Source organism: Pseudorca crassidens, chromosome 3 (genome assembly GCF_039906515.1).
Source record: "Pseudorca crassidens isolate mPseCra1 chromosome 3, mPseCra1.hap1, whole genome shotgun sequence".
In the NCBI taxonomy this organism is placed as follows: domain Eukaryota; kingdom Metazoa; phylum Chordata; class Mammalia; order Artiodactyla; family Delphinidae; genus Pseudorca; species Pseudorca crassidens.
Window position 1 is genome coordinate 106,926,938 of NC_090298.1, and position 20,107 is coordinate 106,947,044.

General features: G+C 41.0%; 1 protein-coding gene across 3 annotated transcripts; it reads left to right on the forward strand.

Annotated features, from left to right (window-relative positions):
* The first annotated feature begins 390 nt into the window (after nucleotides 1-390).
* Nucleotides 391-19,589, forward strand: ISOC1 (isochorismatase domain containing 1). Of its 3 annotated transcripts, XM_067731640.1 has the most exons (6): nucleotides 391-889; nucleotides 10,746-10,865; nucleotides 10,965-11,168; nucleotides 12,022-12,125; nucleotides 12,786-12,902; nucleotides 18,365-18,499. In XM_067731640.1, the coding sequence occupies exons 1-5, from the start codon at nucleotides 587-589 to the stop codon at nucleotides 12,877-12,879; spliced, it is 825 nt and encodes a 274-aa protein (XP_067587741.1). In that variant the 5' UTR covers nucleotides 391-586; the 3' UTR covers nucleotides 12,880-12,902; nucleotides 18,365-18,499. The 3 variants fall into 3 exon arrangements, with proteins under 3 accessions (XP_067587741.1, XP_067587740.1, XP_067587739.1); XM_067731639.1 differs by lacking the exon at nucleotides 12,022-12,125 and having other exon boundaries at nucleotides 429-844; nucleotides 18,365-19,589; XM_067731638.1 differs by lacking the exon at nucleotides 12,022-12,125 and having other exon boundaries at nucleotides 476-889; nucleotides 18,365-19,589.
* Nucleotides 19,590-20,107: the final 518 nt, after the last annotated feature.

The window sequence follows — 20,107 nt, forward strand, 5'->3', positions numbered from 1 at the left end:
ATGGGGTGGAAAAACATGAAATTCTGAGTCTCGGATGGCCCTCCTAAGGAAGCATCGACTCCCACCACTCTTCTTAGCATCGATCAGCCTGCCCGATTGGTTTTAAGATTACTGCCGCCGTCCTCAAGTACTGCCTGCCTCTGAACAAGAGCGACAGGTAACGCCTCCCAGCAGTTTTAGCCGGGCAGCCCCGTGTCCCCAAGCACAGGCCCAAACTTCCGGAGCACACCGCTCGACGGTGGGCGGAGCGGGGAGGAAGGCGGGCCACACATCTCTGAGGACTAGAGCACCGGGCAGCCCAGGCAGGTCGAGGGTCTGGGAGGCGACCGGGCCCCTCGCGGCCCGCCGGAGGGACCGTGCGCCGCCGGAAGTTGGAGGGGGCGCTCGCCCGAGCGCCGGCCCCACAGCCAGGCCCTCCGCAGGGTCCGCCCTCCGCCGGGCATGGAGGAGGGCGCGGGAGCCGCGGCCGCCAGGACCCGCCCCCTCGCCTTCCAGAGCAAGCGACAGGCGGCGCGAGGAGGCGGGGCCGCGGCTGCTGGCGGTGTCTGCGCCTCGCGGTTTCGGAGCTAGCAGACGCTCGGGGAACATGGCGGCGGCGGAGCCCGCGGTCCCGGCGCTCCCCAGCGGCGGTGGCTTGGGGGCGCCGTCGGGCACGGTCCCCGTGCTTTTCTGCTTCTCGGTCTTCGCGCGGCCCTCAGCCGTGCCGCACGGCGCGGGCTACGAGCTGCTCATCCAGAAGTTCCTCAGTCTGTACGGCGACCAGATAGACATGCACCGCAAATTCGTGGTGCAGCTCTTCGCGGAGGAGTGGGGCCAGTACGTGGACCTGCCCAAGGGCTTCACGGTGAGCGAGCGCTGCAAGGTGCGCCTCGTGCCGCTGCAGATCCAGGTGGGTCTCGCGGGAGGGCCGCGCGCCGAGCCGCAGCTCCCGGTCCCCGTGCGTCCCCGTCCCCGCGGCGCTCCTCAGGTGCCCCGCGGCGGCGGGCCCTGCGCACCGCGCCCGCTGGGAAGGGCCGTGCCGCTGTCGCAAGCCTCCGGGATGGCCCAGCGAAAGCGCTTGTCCGAAGGTGACGGTCACCGGCTGTCCTCGGCCGAAGACGGGGCGTGGGCCTCCCGGCTACTGGCGGCGCGCGCGAACGCCCCCACGTGTGTGGTCCTCAGCCGCCCGCATCCGCTTTGTGTGCCGGGAGCGAGTCCTAGCCTCCTGCGTAACCGAAGGGCTGTGCAGAGTAAGCTGTGTTTTTATTTGGGTTGATGCAGAACCGGGGAAAGGAGATTGTGGGGGAGTATCGGCCTCAGGGTTTGTTCCCGGAGTTGTGTTTACCACTTGCGGAAACACAAACTTCAGGAGTCCTATCCTTTCACCCATCCTCTTCCCCAGTTTTCTGCTCCTTTGATCTTAAGTCTTTCCTAACCTTAAGTGAAATAACCTTGTTTAGCCTCTTCCAAGTAACTGTCAACTGAATCTGTTGATTACATATATACGTTGCCTACCTTGAAAAAGTCGTTTGACTCAGCACTGCAGCACCTTCTTAAATACCCAACTTTAGCTAGACCATTCTTTCCTGGTCGTGCTGGCAGAAAAAGTTGTCATACTTGAGGATTATTTTATGCCTTTTTAATATTTTTAAAAAGCTGTGCTCTAATACTGCGCAGATCTGCCTCCTGTGTTCTTTTTATGCTCAGCTCAGAGGATTCACCGGAAGATTTATCCTGTTGAAAAGCAAGAACAAAAGGTGTATTTTAGGTACTACACCACCACCATTTTTTTTGGTTGAGAAACCGGTAAGCCATTTCTTTGGAAGACCCAACTGAAATGTGGGATTCAGGATTAGAAGGCATTTTAATATTCAGTTGTCATTTTCTGAGGACTGTTCTGTAGTTTTTGGTGGTTTTTTTGTTTGTTTTTCACTTGTAGTTGTCTGTGGAATTGGTCTTGTTTGCTATTACTCCAGCAAGTGATAGCAGAGGAAGGCCAGAAGCTTCCAAAGCAGATACTTTAACCAGAGGGCAAAGGCTGTGAGATTCTGTGGTCAACCCTTGGAGAGCCAAAAGGGAGACAGTTGGCGTCTGATACCCTAGAATTTGCCCTGCTCTTGGGAGAGTTGTGGTTGGTACGTGTTTACTACCACCCATTTTTATGCCTTCAAGAGTTTTCATGGCTGACACCTCTCTGCAGCCTTCCTTGTCAGTCTGTTTAGATTATTACTGCCAAAATATGGAAGAAGCTGGATGCACCTTTGACAAATCCATTAATAAATGGGAGAATCCAAATACTAGCTGAAGAGATCTGGAGCTTTACTGAGGATGCAGACTTCTTTGTGATGCATTTCCTGTAGTGGTTGGGAGGGAGAGTGGGCTGTTACCTAAGAAGATGTTATGCCAAACTAGCACCCTCCCCAAGTCTTTAAGACTTCTCCCTCCCCCAACAATGGGATTTCTTATTTTGAAAAATTTAAAGCCTGGATCTGAGAACTCTTTTTAACTTATCAGTTTAGAAGTTAATGAAATATTTGTATATACCTGAAATGTCTTGTACATTCTCAAAAGGCATTATATAATTCAGGTCACATGTGGCTTTTGAAGTCTTTTGCTTGGTATTGGAGATAAAATATAGTTATTTTTTTGTGGTGATGTTTAAAATAATAATGATAATATCATTACTCTGTTCCATTCTTTTAAAAATGTTATTTTTTCCCCACTAAATAGTCCAATAATTCTTAAGCATCTGTTATAGGATACTTTATATATTTTAAAGTATTTAAAAATATTTTTATATTCTTTCATTTTAGTAATCACAATAGCTTGACTTCTTCAGCCAGGTGCCTCCCCCAGCTTAAAAATAGGTAATGTGGAGGAATATACACACATACCATATATATCCATATACTTATTCTGATACCTATTTATATGAAGAGAGAGATATATGTGTGTGTGTGTATGTGTATGGATATTCTCAGAAGAAAAAGGGAAGATACTTCTTTTCATGACCGTTTTACTGTATTTTTTTGGAACCTGGCTGTGTAATCCTAGAGACATGGACATTTTCTGGCTGGATGAGAATGTAGAGTTCACTCCACATTTGAGTGGCAGCTGTAAGTGCCTGGCCCAGTGAATGTAAACATGGGTAAGACCCAATTCTTGTTCCGTACCTAGTAATCTAACTCCTTCGTTTTACCAAAGAGCAGAACATGTAGGAAATTGCCTGAGGTTCCATGGTAAAGCGTGTGAAGGTCCTACAGCTGGCCGTAGCATTTATGTTCTCTTTTCATGCTTAATGAAAATAGCAAGCAGAATGGAAAACAAGCTGCAAACTTGAGCTTGTAACAGCATTTGTTTTGATGCTATTCGTTGTTTCTGTGGAACAGATGCCTGTCACTCAGCAAGACTCAAGGTGGCCTGTCAGTGAGGCCACGCTCTGGGTATAGGCCCCTTCTCCCAGAGGCAGGGATGAAGAGCATGTTTGGCCACATGTAATCCACAGCTTAAATAATGCCATTTATTATTTCTCCAAGAATAGGCCTCATAGCCTCTGTGGCCCTGGCTAACATACAAAATATTCTAGAATGTATTCTTAATTTACACAGGGGTCCGAGTTTGCTTTCACGCTTGTTCTGACTGACGTTGCTAGTGACCTTGTAAAACACAGTGGCTGCTTGTGCCACACTGTCTGCGCTGGTGGTTGGTTAGTGGTTCTGTGGGGATTGATCTTTAAGACCCCCATTGCCAGTATTAGGCTCTGGTAACTTTTTAGTGTCTTCTGAAATATTCTGTCCAAGTGACCGAGTGTCTGCCGACAGCTCAGGTAGCTGAAGACAGCTCATGTTTCAAGCACGGTTATGAGTCTTCAGCCTTGTCAAAATGCTTGAAGTCTAAGGAATTTTGAGACGCAGGGGAAGAAATGTAAATGAGAGGATTATACAGTGGGAATTTAGGTCATTTTCATGACTTATAAGTGTTAATTTTTCACAAGGTATTTCCCAAGTTTTAACTAACGGAGAATTCAACCCTGGACACTTGGGCAGGGCCTAAGTAGAAGAGAGGAAGAAAAGGACATAGTAAGAATGACAGCAGCGAGAGGATTTTACTTCGGTATGTAGGAGGGAAGCCTCTGGCAGCTTCGTCTGGGCAGAAGATAAGGGCTTCCCTGGGAAGGTTATTTCGACTTTTTCCTGAGGTAGTTAATTTGGAAGGGATTCTGCTCCAGGTTTTACTTCTTGGAAGTTTATTAGTACTATGATTATTTTAAACAGAGGTGTAGATGTTTTATAGCTAGAAGAGACCCCAGAGTACATGGTGGGAAGGGAGAGAAGGCAGGGTTTGGAAAGAAAGGGGAAAGGACTTGGGTCTCCCTTGGGCTTGCTAGTTGGAAGGTGGTGATTTTTTTTTTTTTTTCTTTTGCGGTACGCGGGCCTACTCACCGTTGCGGCCTCTCCCGTTACGGAGCACAGGCTCCGGACGCGCAGGCTTAGCGGCCATGGCTCACGGGCCCAGCCGCTCCGCGGCATGTGGGATCCTCCCAGACCGGGGCACGAACCCATGTCCCCTGCATCGGCAGGCGGACTCCCAACCACTGCGCCAACAGGGAAGCCCGAAGGTGGTGATTTTTGATTTCAGAACCTTTACTGTGGAGCGTGTAGGAGGAGCAGGTAGATAAGCTAATGCTCGGAACTCTTGAGTTAGAGAAGCAGGCAGGAACTATCTTGGGAGGCGCACAGTGTCAGGGGCACTGGAGAAAACAGCTGGATCCTGAGGGTATGATATTGTCTGCCCGCCCACTTTTTAAGAATTTAACATTGCAGATTACTGCCCAAAGCATTGTACACATTTTGCCTCTTGTGGATACATTAGAGGCTACCTATAAATAAACTGTGTTTGAGTGGGAGCTAAACACAATTTCCAAACTGTGTTTGGAACTTTTTTCTGTCATTTAGTTTGCCAAGGGGAATCCAAAGTAGATTCAGATATCACTGTGTTCCTGGGATCTGGCCAGCTTCACCTTCACTCCAACCTCCATCGTCCTTAACACTGAAATTGATGGAGTTGGCTGGCTTCCCTTAGGCAGTTAGAAAGCTCGCTGGAGTTGTAACCTCAGTGCAAGTGACATTAGTGCTTACAGCAGGTGAGTAGGTTGTAAAATAAGAGTGAAATAAATACTCTTTTGTAGTCTAAATTAAAAAGCCCCAAACCGTTTTGCCAGGAGCAGATCATGTAATTGTCAGTCTTTTGGTGACATTTAGAAATCCACTTTATGAATCATTTCTTAATTCTGTAGACTAGGTTAACATAAGTTAGGCAATATCAGTATTTCTTTCTATATATTTATTGTTTTCATAAGGGATTTTAGTAGTAAGTGGTATTTTAACCTCATTACAGAAGAACTATTTTTAACATGTGCTGACCTTCAGAGCGTATGTTTCCTATAGGAGGGATACACAATAACCTAATACATTTATTGATTGATTTACATGAAGCTGATTTAATCCTTGAAATAGCCCTGTGAGGTAGACACTATTTTTATTACTTTGTTACAGATTAAGAAGCAGCTGTTTGGAGATGTTAATGATTTGCTGCATTTCATGTAATTGAAATTAGTGAAATTGACATTTGGACTCAGATTCTAATGTGCCTGGGCTGTCCTGTGTAGGCACTCTTGTAACCTGGGAGAGTCATGTCACAGACCTCTGTTTTGAGTCAGTATTGGAACAAAGCCTTACTATGCCTGTGGTAATCGGGTTTCCTTGGAAACACTTCTCAGTGAAATAATGATACCTCATATCCCCTTCTAGACCCCTCTCCCAAGCACATCATGCCTATATTGTGACTATAACAGACTACTAAGATTTTGAAAACATCATATTTACAATTCCAAACTTTAATCATTCCTAAAGATGTACAGTTTACTCACTGTAGTCGTTCGCTAGGTTGCTGCTGTAACAAAGTATAATACTACAGACTGAGTGGCTTATACAACAGAAATTTATTTTCTCATAATTCTGGAGGGTTTAGATCAGGTTTGGTTCCTTCTGAGCGCTGTGAAGAAGCCGTTCCATGCCTCCCTCCTGGCTTTTGGTGGTTTGTTGGGAGTCTTTGGCATTGTGTGGCTTGTAGACATGTCACCTTGATCTCTCCCTTCATGTTCACATGGCCTTCTCTGTGCCCAGATTTCCCCTTTTGATAAGGATGCCACTCATGTTGGATTAGGCACCCACTCTACTCCAGTATGACGTCATCTTAACTAATTATGTTTTCAGTGACTATTTCCAAATAAGGCCACTTTCTGAGGTACAGTACTGGTGGTTAGGAATTCAACATATAAATTTTAGAGCACACCATTCAACATACAACACTCACCATGCATTACGTTTATGGAGAGAACAGAAGTGGGGCACCATGTATCACTAAGCAAGGCCAGCCACTGTGTATGTGCCTGTCCTGAGTAACCGAGCAAGGGAGGAGCAGATTCCTTGCAGATGTAGCAGCCATTGTTAGAAAATGGTCAGAGCACATGTGGAAGTGAAGGAGGGTAAATACTATTATGATTGTGGTAATAATGAGACTTGGGGATGAAGAGTCTTTTGAATATGAAATCTAAGGTTGAATGCCAGCTAAGACAGTTCTTAAGAAAGTGGACAAAAAATTTATACTTGACATTTATCTCTTAAACTGTTGCTTGAGGAAGCCATTGGTTGTGATCAGCTTTTTGTGTTGAAATATGTATATTGAAATACGTATTTTTTATGTATATGTGTATGTGTAGGGATTTATGTGTATAAATATATGAAGGTGTGTGTGTATACACATATTTACTTTTATATGTGATTTCTTCATACTTCTTGAATATGTGTTGATCTGTAATTGCTTCACTTTTACTCGTGATGGCACTTGGTCAAGGTCACTTTTAATTTGCTATCTTGCAGTTGCAGCATGTTTGACAATGAGCAGCACTTTAGTTATGTACAAGGTTTTGGTTTAAGAGGAATTTCTGAGTCAAGTTACGAAGTCCCTGAATTATAGAGTCAGTGTGTAATTTAACAATTACTGAAATTCATGTGGATTTGGGGTGGATGGGGGGTTTGGTTAGAGTTTCTCAGTAGTTTTTTATTTGTTTGTTTTTTGTTTTGGTAGCCTCAAATCCTCCTTTTTCTGTCTTGTAAGATATGGAGTTTATTCATAAAGTAGCATCTTTCCCCCCTACTACTATGGCATAGGGAGACCTTTTTTCTTTTTTCATAAACTTTTAATTTTAGAATAGTGTTGATTTACAACAAAGTTGCAAAGGTTAGTACAGAGAGCTAGCTCCTTTATACCTGACCTAGTTTCCCTTCTTGCTAACATCTTACTTTACTGTGGCATATTTGACACAGCTAAGGAACCAACATTGGTACATTACTATAAGCTGAGCGCCACACTTCAGTCAGATTTCACTAGCTTTTCCCTAATGTCCTTTTTCTGTCCCAGGATCCAATTCAGGATACCGATTATGTTTAGTTGTCATGTCTCCTTGGACTCCTGTGGGTTATGGCAGTTTCTCAGAGTTTCATTGTTTTTAATGACCTTGACAGTTTTAAGGAGTACTGATTAGATATTTTTTATTCCTTTTTTTTCTTTTCCGATACGCGGGCCTCTCTCCGCTGCGGCTTCTCCTGCTGCGGAGCACAGGCTCCGGATGCGCAGACTCAGCGGCCACAGCCCACGGGCCCAGCCGCTCCACGGCATGTGGGATCCTCTCAGACCGGGGCATGAACCCGTGTCCCCTGCATCGGCAGGCGGACTCTCAACCACTGCGCCACCAGGGAAGTCCTGATTAGATATTTTTGTAGAATGACCTCATTTTGGGTTTATCTGATGTTTTCCTCATGCTTCAACCAGGGTTGTGAGATTTTGAGAGGAAGATCATGAAGGTCATTCTCATCATATATCAAAGCTGAATACTGTCACCATGGATTACCTCAATCTTGATCACCTGGCTGTGGCCGTGTTCACCATTACCCTCCCTCTATACTCTGAAGAAGCAAATTACTAAGTGCAGGTCATATTCAAGGGTATGTCAACTCCTGGAGAGGAGAATGTCTAAGGCATTTTTGTTTCATGAAATTATAACCAGTCATTTCTGCATAAAAATATGCCTCACCTGCTTATCTCTATGGTTTCTTTCTTTAACTGAAGGTTTATAGATGATGAATTCCTCTACTAGAAAGGATTTGCAGGGTGCTAAGGATTTCAGGGCTGCATTTTCTGACCTCCTCAATCTGTGTCTAATATGACATACGTCTGATGTGGTCCCCTGCCTAGAACAGATACCTCACAGCTGAAATGAGGTATAGGGAAGCACCAGATAACAGGGACCCCAGGAGACCACAAGTCTGAATATTCTAGGATTTCTGAGTAGGTAAGGTTTTATTCCTTTAAATATCCCAATTTTTTGTATTTTGACCATTTTATATGGTAGTCCTAAAATATTATGTAACTTATTTTCTTAATGAGTGTGATAAAATGATTTTGTCCCAATTTATAACTTATATACAGCTTGCTACTCCTTCATTGGAGTCTAGACTGAGAACTAGTTGAGTTTTGATCTGCTTTTATTGTATTTTTAATCGTTTCTTCCTCAGCTGTCATTTCTTGTTGCTATCTGTTTGCCTGTCTTCGGCAGTTCCCTTTCAGATTTGCTGTTTCCAATCCTGTGTTAATTTATAATCCAGACAACCAAACTTGTTAGGAATGTATACAGAGTTAGTCAGTACAGTCTGAGATAAGATCTGAAAGCTGGAGATCGAAGCAAGTGTCGGTTGTGTGTTAGTGCATGGCCATCCAGCATACTTGGGCAACTGCCTGGGAGTTTTATTTTGCCTGCTTGCTGGTATTCCCATGTGGTAGAATGGCAAGATGGCTAAGGTGCCTTACAGTTACTTGAAACAAGACAGTTACAGCTAAACTGCTTTTCATAGTGTCCCCTCAACACATGGTGGATGACTAGGGACCCCTGGTTCAAATTTCTAAAAGAATATATATATATGGATTTTAAGCCTTTTGAGCCAAGATTTAATGTTTACTGAAATTTAAGATACATGGTCATAGTGACTGGTTTTCAACCAAGTACCCTAAGTACTTACCTATACATCAGACTCATTGCTTTTGATAATGACCAAAATGGAAGCATGGTACTTGCATTAAAAATTTAAGTAAGGAAGCAGCCTGAATATTTATTTTAAACATACTTTATTGGCAGAGTAGGAAAACCCTCCACATAGTGTTAGAATTAAAGATGGCACTCGCATTCTGACATGAACTTGGTGTTGGACTGCGCATGGTTAATCAGTGCACACCTATAGAGTTAATACCAGAGGGAGATTAAGGTGCTGGAGTCCTTCAGACCAGGACACAGATAAATAAAAGTGCAACCTGACTAGAACAGTCATACTGTTAAGGATAAAAGATTCCTTTTGATGATTCATTTATTTCTTGTAGTAATTGTTTCTTGGGAGTATGCCATGTGCACAGATACTAAGGCAGAGTCTAGGGCCAGGCTGGTGGTGAAGCCACCACCATGTAATCAGGACTCAGGTTCCTCTATAAAATTATGAGTAATTATTGTCTGTGGGTGGTTTAGGTTAATTAGAGGGGAGACTTACAGGGTGCCTAGTAAGAGTAGTGGCATGGGTTCATTCATGATCAGACTGCATCCTTTCCAGAGCTTTCTCTCATTTGAGAAGGTAGAAAGAAAAGTACCATGGACTTTTAAGAATTAAATTCTTGTATTCAACAGTGATTTTTCCCTTTTTGGTAGATCCATATTGGGCCCAAGTTGTTATAATAGACCAACTACAGCAATTAATGTAAAGCATGGTAATCTAATACCCAGTTTTCATCTTAATTCATTGACTTTCCTGATTGTGATAAATATGTGTAAGAATTCAGATGTCAAATTTATGTCTTTCCATTTGACAGTGGTGATGTGCTTGGCATCATTTCATTGCATTTTATTTGAAGTCTAAGAAGTTATTCTTGAGAATACCAACTTAATATTTCTGTGTTGATGATAGCAGTATATCTAGATTTGTTTCTGTTTTTTTAGTTTTTTGTTCCATAATCTTTGCTACAGATTATTTAAATTTTATTCTTTGTTCTTGTGAGCAATGCCATCAACAGATTTAAGTTTTTTACTGTTTTTTTATTATAAAAGTAATACATCTTTTTAAATAACATTTAGCAAATGTTTTAAAATAGCATTTGAAAAATAAAAGAAAGGTATTAAGAAAAAATGTTATCAGCATCCCTAACTATATAACCACGTGTTCATATTTTCATATATTTGCTTCTACTTTTTATTCATATTTTTACATTATTGAAATACTATTGAACTGTGCTCTGTTTTTAAAATTAACATTAGATTATGGCATTTCTTCTTAGATGGTGCACATTTTTTGAAAACATATACATACATTATTTTAATAGGCTAAAAAATGTTTGTCATGTGAATGTGTTAAAATTTGTGAAATCATTTTTGTATTGTTGGTTCTTGGTTTATTTCTAATTTTCACTATTAAAAGGAATTCAGTGGACATCTTTGGGCATAATTTTTTTTCCTGTTATTCATATCATTTCTCTTAGACAATAGTTGTAGAAATGGATTTAATGGGTCAAACAGTAGGAATGTTTTTCTCTCTTTACTGACCTCCAGCTGAAAATAAATGTCATTGTATAACAAATGCTAAATCATTCTTTTTTTCTTTTTTCTTCAGCTTACTACCCTGGGAAATCTTACACCTTCAAGCACTGTGTTTTTCTGCTGTGATATGCAGGAAAGGTTCAGACCAGCCATCAAGTATTTTGGAGATATTATTAGTGTGGGACAGAGATTGGTATGCTTGCTTGTTCATTTTTTCCAATTTGCTAAAGCATGATTCATACGCAAACATATGTATATTGCTACTTATCTTTGTGTGTTTTTTTTCCTCCAGTTACAAGGGGCCCGGATTCTAGGAATTCCAGTTATTGTAACAGAACAGTACCCTAAAGGTCTTGGTAGCACTGTTCAAGAAATTGATTTAACGGGTGTAAAACTGGTACTTCCAAAGACCAAGTTTTCAATGGTATTACCAGAAGTAGAAGCAGCATTAGCAGAGATTCCTGGAGTCAGGAGTGTTGTGTTATTTGGAGTAGAAGTGAGTACCTCTTGTTCTGTTTTGGACACGATATCATTTGTAGAAAACTTGTTATTTCCAGAATGTAATTTTGTATATAGAATACCATGTAGGTATCTGATAGAAAATAGCTACCAGTTTTTAAGTGTTGACTACTTGCATGGCACTGATCTGAACACTTTATATATATTAATTTGTTGAACTCTCACAGCAATCCTCTGAGCTAAGTACTTTTGGTCTCATATTGTAGGTGAGAAAACTCAAACACAGCTGCTATGTGTCTTGCCCAAGGTCATAGAGTTAGTTAAAGTTAGATGAAGCTGCATTTGAATCTAGGTTGATAGATTCTTGGGCCTTTACTTTGAACCCCAACTTTTGGAACACATTTTCACCAAAGACAGTATGTTTATTTATGTGTTATAGGAGCTCACCTTGGTCATGTTTTTGTTTAAGAAAAACCTTAGAAGTCATGTAGTTCATTGTCCTTCACATTTGAATCATGTGTACCTATTTTTTTAAAGGAAAAAAAATACTCATGGATTCCTAATGCTGATTAAAATGATTTTTTGTTTGGTTTGTTTTTTTGACATGTAGAAACAGAATATAATTATTTATTCATAGCTTTTAAACACCTCTTGAACTAAAATTTTAAAATTATGAAAACCATAAAAACAGTGAAATCCAAATAATATTAAAGACATCCATGATGTTTTGATAGTAGGTTTCAGAGTAGTAGGTTTTAATAGCCTCAGGTTTAGATATAAAATATTTCTGTATTTTGACTTAAATAATGATAAAATAAAGGAAGCCTATTTGTATAAATATGTCACACCAAATGCTGACTTTTGCACTTTTCTTGCTTGTTCATCATTAGACCTCATGTCTAATCAAAATCATCTTTGAGCAGTCCTCCAGTGCTAATTTTAATGAGTTGTCAGTTGATAATTCTCCACAGCCCTCTTGTCATATGAAGATAAGGTTGGTTGGCATTATTAAAATCTGCTTTCATTGGTTATATAATCCACTTATTGTTGGAGCATGTTTTTACTCTTTATTCTCTGCTGATGAATTGTTACAAGTTCATACTTACAAAGATGGAATCTGTATAATTCATTTTCTGGTGATGTATACTGGGTATTTTTTGCCTGTGCTACAAGTTATTTTTAACTTGGCTTACCTTTATACTACTGGGTGCCTTACCACAACTCAGTTTTCCCACCATTATCTCAATTGGCAGTACTGCAAACGCGTTCTTTGTGTTAGGCACTTGGTGTGAATACAAAAATAAACCCAACTGCGAGTGGCATCAAAACTGAGTGGTAGTAGTCAGCCATATGAAGGTCGTCCAGATGACATAGATGAAAATCTTTAAAAAAAGTGCTCACAGAGCTCTAAGAATATGTTCAAGGTTCCCAGTACAAAGAACATTGATGTAATGCAGTCCCTGACTTAACAAAGAGGCAGCCAAAGCCAGAAATGCTGTTTATGCTCAAGATCACTAGTGAGTTGGAGGCAAAACTAGATGTGGACAAGGCCATTAGACCTGTAGTGCTCTTTCTGCTCTACCGTGTTGCTGCACATTTGTAAAATACTGGTAGTTTACCACGTTATTACATATGGTTTTTACTTTCCTACTAGACCCATGTGTGCATCCAACAGACAGCTCTGGAGCTCGTTGGCAGAGGTATTGAGGTTCATATTGTTGCTGATGCCACGTCGTCGAGAAGCATGATGGACAGGATGTTTGCTCTTGAGGTAATTGTTCTGCTTTAAAATAAACCATTAGCCAAGGCTTCCAAGTAAATTTGGAGAGTATCAAATATGTAACAGCAGTGAAAGATTTACCTCTTAGATTTGAGCTTGGTCTGACAACAATCAGGCTGATTTCCGGGGTTTCTACTACGCACGACAAACCTCTGAGGTCTCACCATCATATCCTGTTTTACATCTTCTGTCTTTATTTCTAGATGTCTAGTGATGCCAAATGCTCCTTTACATCTTCTTTCGTAACTTTGCTAGTTTTGCACATCAACTAAGAGGTATTCCAGTAAGCTTACTCTGAACTACTGAAAGATTTGCAAATTAACAACAGTTCACCTAGGCTTAACTCGTCCAGGGTCTAGCCAACACCTAGGGTATGGTGGGCCGAAGCCTGGTTCAGCCACTTGTTAGATTTCCTCAGACTTGAATTTCTGGGGATAGGAGGTGTGTCTCTGACTGTGGGCACCACTCACACACAGTGTTTAATGGCTCTCTGCGTGGAGTGTCAAGATATACTTCAGAGTCAGGGAGTTGATGACTTTCATCAGTGTTGCATAACAGTAGCCTTACGTAAGCATTGCCTATTCCGAGACTGTTGAAAAACAAACTCCCACAATTAATCCTTTGAACCTTCACTCCGCATTGTGCATCTCTCTCTTTCATGTTTAATTCTAATTCTATAATAGCTTTAAAGTAATGTCAATCTGGATTGAATTGCTGAATTTTTAACTGATTATTTTTATTGAGAATGGGAAATGTAGATTTTTTTTTGAGACCCTCCAGTGTTCCATGCATAAGCTGACCTGTGAACCACTTTCTCTGTGGGATTGCTCAATCACCTCTCTAGCCTAAAATGTTCCCTAGGGTGGTGAGTTGGGCAAATAAGAAAGAGAGGAAAGAAAGGAGACTCAAGTCAGTGGGGAGGGCTGATGTAGAAGCAGGCGGGTAGCTGTCAGCAGCAGTGGTTTTAAGGCCCTGGTTGGCCATCCCTTCTCTTATTCCTGAGCAGTGAGTCCTATTTTGCGATTATAGGTGGAAATGGTTTTATTTATTTTATTCAACTATTTTCAAGTCCACTTGGACTACTGGGTTCTCTGGTTGGTTAGATACTAAGTGTTGCTTCTTCCCCTCTCAGCAGAGATCTTTAAGCTGTTCTTATAGTCATAGTTAGCTTCCACTTTTCAAATTTCCTTAGTAATCTGAGTTTAAACACTTCCACTGTCAGATCCGTACTACCTCGACAGGCAGCTCTTTTCTTCTTTGAATACCTTTATGGTAATGCTGAGGTCCAGAACTTGAAGTGTTTCCAAGGAAGCGAAAAACTAAGAACATACAAAACCAAAAATTTTCCTTGCTTGTAAAGCGATTTCAAGAACTTTTGTCCTACATTCGTTTTTTAGATGTCTTATTATGCCATTTATTACAGAAAATTTTGATTGTTGGCAGTTCTGTGTTCTACCAAGACTCAGAATAAAAACAGCCATTTTACCATCTGAGCCTCATTCTTTTGGAGGTAGTCTGTAATCTTACTGATTAGGAGGAGTCTAAACAGTGGAGGGGTAATATGGGTTTGAATTCAGGTTCCGGCATTTTGTAAATTAGTGTCCTTGGACAAATTACCTAATACCTTTGCCTCAGATTTCTCATTGGTGATGTGAAATAAAATTCATATTTTTATGGCAAGACAAGAAAAATTTAAACATGAAAAAATTTTCTTTGCCCTTTGGCCTCCTCTCTCCTCCCTACTGTGCATTGTGTATCTAAAGTATGCATCGACCAAACCTCCCATCAGCAGAAATACCTGCTCAACCATAAAGAGCAGACAACCCCTTAAAAGAACATTCCTTCTTGATCTTCTAAAGGGTCACATGACCCACGACAGTGGCACTTAGATCTGGATTATGTAAACTGTCAATAATAGGTCATTTAATGTACAGCCTTCTGTCTCAATTTATGTAACTGTGCTTTGACTTCTAACGGGTGGACCAGTTCTCAGAGCTTTCTGAGGGGCTGTTCCCAGGTTATAATCCTCACTTTGGCTTGAATAAAATTTTCCATTTCTTCCTTTTTTTTTATTGGAGTATAATTGCTTTACAATGTTGTGTTAGTTTCTGCTGTACAATGAAGTGAGTCAGCTATATGTATACCTATGTCCCCTCCCTCTTGGACCTCCCTCCCACCCACCTAGGTCGTCACAAAGCACCGAGCTGAGCGTCCTGTGCTTTATAGCATGTTCCTGCTAGCTATCTATTTTATGCATGGTAGTGTATATATATCAATCCTAATCTCCCAATTCATCCCACCCTCACCTTCCACCCCTGTGTCCACATGTCCGTTCTCTAAGTCTGTGTCTCTATTCCTGCCTTGCAAGTAGGTTCATCTGTTTCTTTCTTAGATTGATGGATTAATTTTTTGTCGACTGTGAAATAGAAATAATAGTCATTACGTGGGAGGATTTTTGTGAAGAATCAATGAAATAATGTATCGATAGCACTTAGTACAGTGTCTGATGTGGTAAACACTCAAATGTTAGCTGTTGCTTTTATTTTTACTGTAGCTATTGTTTGTTTTTATTGTCTTCATGAGGTTCATCTGATCAGAAAAGTATAAGCATATATCAGCTTCCAAGAGCCAGAATGGACTAGTCCTGAGAAGTTCTGAGGAGGGAAGGAAGGAATATGGTCTGGGGTGGGTTTGGAAGAGCCTGGAGCAGCCAGCATTGCCTTGGCTGAGGTTGAAAGGGAGAGAAGAAGCAGGTCAGGTGGTGATGGGGGAAGATGTGTGCCACATTTCAGATTTTTCCTCTTAGTCTTAATTTGCTATGGAGGTGCTCTAGTCCCTCAGTCCTTGGGAGAAATGTTAAGTCTCCTTTTTTCTTCTGTGACTATGAAAGTGAAATAGAGATCTGGTCTGCTCCCCTTCTTTTTTTCCTTGAGAACGCAACTACTTAAGGTCATTCCTGAGACTCCCCATATTGCCTGTTAAGACCATTGTACTAATAAGATTTATAGTTACCGTTATTAAAACTTCTCTGCCAGGATCTGTGGTGTGTGCTTTATTCCACAAAATTTTTTGAGCACCTACCATCTGTCAGGCATTTTTCTTTCAACTTACAATTGTAGAGTAAATGTGAGATAAAATAGACTAAAACCGTCTCATGAGCTTGATGTCCTTGTACTTCTGGGGGTTGTTAGTGTTACTTGGGAATTTAATGGGTTTAGTCTTTTTTTTCCCCACCCTCTCTGAGACCATCTTGGCTTTGTGTTCTTGCATTTTTAGGTTTGTGGGTCAGAGTAACCTTTCCTTTGGCCTAGTTGGACTGGTTTTGCAAGTGTAAGGGAAGAACTCAGGAAGCCTATTAAGCCGTGTACCCATTTGCATTAAACAACTGGAGTTTTAATTGCCCCTTCTAAAGCCAGGAGATAAAGTGAGTGTGGGACCAGTATTGTAGGTGTCCTCATAGCTCAAGGTGGTGGGCAGGAACCTGCCGGTGTCTGGAAAAAGTGCTGCTGTTCTCTTTCTGCTCAGGTACCCTTCTGGGTTGGGGCTGGGAAGGCACCGTGGGAAGGTCTGTTAGTCTGATCTAAAGACTTTGCAATCTTAGCAAAGGCGTGAGCCACGCCTTCCCCTAACACAGGTTCTTGGCTTGATTACTTTCCAATGCAATCAATATTGGGCATATCTCCGTCTTGAAGTTAAATAATTTTATGTTTCTGTTTACTAAAGTTTTTTTGTGTGCCTCTAGTGTGCCAGCTTGCCCCTGACACAGTGTACGGACTCACAGCATCCCTGAGGGTTGCTGGCTTAGGGTGGATCCGGTGCTGCTCTAGTCTGGTCAGGAGAGCACTATGGAAAAAAGCTGCCTTCTTCCTGGGTCATCACATTTCTTCCTCAGACCTGGAAACAGTTTTCTGTCCTTCCTGCCTCATGAAGGAACTAGAAAGATTACTGAGAACTGACCTTTGTTTGCACTTTGGAATATAGAAGGCACTTTCACAGACATTGAAAGTATGACTCAGATTCAGACTGACTGATTGAAAGTCCGTTGATTCAACAGGGAGCAGTAAGGAAGGCAGGCAGCCAGGGAGAGAGCTGCATTTGGATGGCTGGACATTCACGGCACCGAGCTGCAGCTAGTCTTATTCCCCGCCCTGCTGTCTGAAGCAAGCACACAGTCCTTTGAGATTTCTGAGGGTTTGATACGATAGTCAGGAGTTGACTGAAAAGCAAGGAGGAGGAAATTAGTCTCCAGACGTCTTTAAAGAACTCAGTGATGACTCATCCTCTGGGATTTGTCCCAACATAAAGGACACTAGCAGCCTCACTTATTTCTTCCTCTTTCCTATGTAACCCTCTGCTGTTTTTTCATTTCTCCAGAGCTGTGGTCAGCCTGCTCTGCACACTCCTGTGCTGGTGTTTGAGGTCCAAGCTTGCTATCTGATAAGTAGGCTATGGCTTACACTCCCTTCTGCATCCTTGGGGATAAAAAGGAAGAGTCTGCCAGTGGGAAGGTTGGGTCTCTGGATCTGCAGCCATTTGAAGGGTTTACTTTGGCTCCATTGGGATGTCCTGTTTATTCAGGTGACTCCCTTTATGACGAGACACTGATCCACGTCTTTTCCTCTAACTTGCATAGGAATCGTGTCTAACCACCTCATCTTCTAAGGCTCTTACAGTGAATGTTGCTTGGGGTAACAAACAGTTGGTCTGTTTTTTTCCCTGAGGTTTCTGATAAATACATCCAGAAAATGGATCTCTGCTCTAGAATTCTCCTCCCATTCCCCTCTCCCACCCTTTTCTCCACTTTCTCTTCTTTGCCCTCCTCCTTCCCTTTCCCTCCTCCCCTTCCTTGAGATTTCTGTCCTTAGCTCTTTATTATGATTCCACTGGAACAGTTTGGCAAGGATGTTCTTTCACCTGTCAATGAAACTCTATACAACCTTAAATTTTATACTCCTGTTATGATTCTAAAAAGCTTACAATGGTGGCAATGGTAGTGGTTCTGTTGTCGTCCAGGGGCACATTCTTAAACCTCACATGAGGCTCCTCTACCACCAGCATTTCTTACTTACGGGAAGGGCATGCAGTTTAATGTCAGATATTTGGAGAGAGGAAAAAAAGAACTTAAGAATCATTGTTTTACAGTCCTTAGCCTTGATTTCCCTCTGTCCCTGGTGCATATAAGTGAGAATATTGGCAAGTGAGAATATTGGCTGCCTGTTCTCTTTTACTTGTTTCTAGTCCTTATTACTAATATTGAGAACCATCATAAAGGGTTTGTGGTGTGGCTAGTTTGAAATCTCTCCTCACCTCTGAATTTGATGGTATGGCTAAGGGCCATGGTTTTGATAGAGGACACTAATCATTGTGTCCTGGCATGCTTTTTGCTGTTTTAATACAGTGTTCATTCTCATGCTTAATTTCTTGATTTGTCTTTTTTTTGTTTTTTTTTAAAGCGTCTTTCTCGAACTGGGATCATAGTGACTACAAGTGAAGCTGTTCTGCTACAGCTGGTGGCTGATAAAGACCATCCAAAATTCAAGGAAATTCAGAATCTAATTAAGGCGAGTGCTCCAGAGTCGGGTCTGCTTTCCAAAGTATAAGACATGTGAAGAACGGGTGTGCTACTCACCATCAGGTGACAGGACTGTAAGCCCGGACAAGCTCATGTCTCTAGCAGAATTAAAACGTTAAGTCAAAAATTGGCTCTTTTTTGCGCCTCTTAGTAAAACTTAACCAATTAGACCGTTTGGGTACCAGCATTTAGTTACAGATGTCAAAGGTTTTAGGTGCTGCTTACCTTCTTCTTATGTTAATGTGCTTTTATTTATTAAAAAAAATTATAATGGAGGTGCCTGTTTTCTCTATACCATATACACTGATCATACTTTCAAAAGTGCACACTCTTGTGAAATTTTCTTAAATTGTGCACAGTTAAAGACAAAGATCTCCCAGTAATAGTTTGACTTTTGTCTTATTGTAAGATGTATGTTACAATGTTAATGTGGATTCAGTGCTTTTACTTTACAGGTTGATTGAAATAGGATTATTAAACGAGAATTTAAAAACAGGACTCTGGATCGTGTTACCCCTTTCGCTCACGATGCAGTCAAGTTATTTATTATGTTGCACTGGTTTAACCAGACAAACTTATGTTGAATAATTACATATCTTTCTTAATTATGCTAATTTTCTTATTCTGCTCACCATCACTAATTCTCTGTTAATGTTCTCTTTTTTAACTGAATCTTTTACCCAGAAAGACTCATTCGCTCATTGCTTGTTTTAATTTTGTAAACAGATGGGAGGATTTGCAACACCATATCATTAATGGAGGGCTGTTCTAACATCTTTGAAGTATTACTTTAGCTGAATAGCTTTATAACCATCTTGAATACATCTAATAAGCACAAGATTTAGCAAAAAGGTAAAGGCTGGATAAAATGTAGTTTTAAAACATCCATATTCTTGTTTGAAATTTTTTCCACCTACCTTCCAATTACTGTTAATGCAAAAGGCCTCAGTAATCATTTGGTAGTATTGCTTTTGCAGTCATTACTACCATTCAATACACTTATTTTCATTAAATACTTATTATAGGGTTTTAAAACTTTTTAAAAAATATTATGTGAAATATGAAACATTGGTGTCTTTTATATTAAAGTAATTAAAGAAAACGTATTACGTGAATGAAGTTCTTTTGTCTGCCACAGCATGGCTCTTTGAGTACTCTTCCAGGGATTCTAATATTTATTTAAAGGTGTAAAATTTTTGACATTTGTAATCTTTCAACTCATGGAAATTTTCGAAGAATGAAAATGTTTTGTCCATGGGGGTAAATGGATTTTATTGAAGGGCCTTCTTATTTAAGAGCAGTAGAATTTTTTTTTTTTTTTTTTTTTCTGGTCAGTGTAACAAACAGCAATCTAGCATTCTTCTTAGGGTTATGTTTAAATTTTTTTCCCAGCAAACTTGTGTGTCAAAAAAGAAGAATCAAAGATTTCTACACATATTAAAATAGTTTTTGATAAATTTAACCTAGTGCTTCTCAAACTCTAATATGAATACACATCACCTGGGGGAATCTTGTTAAAATGCTGACTCTGGTTCAATAGGTCTGGCTTCTGTGCTCAGAAGAGACCAACCATACTTTATGAGTAGCAAGGATTTAACTAACATCACCTGTTTTCCTCCACTGA

What these genes read in the sequence shown, in the direction of transcription:
- ISOC1 (XM_067731638.1), top strand. Translation starts at nt 587, where the DNA reads ATGGCGGCGGCGGAGCCCGCGGTCCCGGCGCTCCCCAGCGGCGGTGGC. An exon ending in TCGTGCCGCTGCAGATCCAG is followed by an intron (nt 890 to 10,745) that starts GTGGGTCTCGCG and finishes TTTTTTCTTCAG; the next exon opens with CTTACTACCCTGGGAAATCT. An exon ending in TTAGTGTGGGACAGAGATTG is followed by an intron (nt 10,866 to 10,964) that starts GTATGCTTGCTT and finishes TTTTTCCTCCAG; the next exon opens with TTACAAGGGGCCCGGATTCT.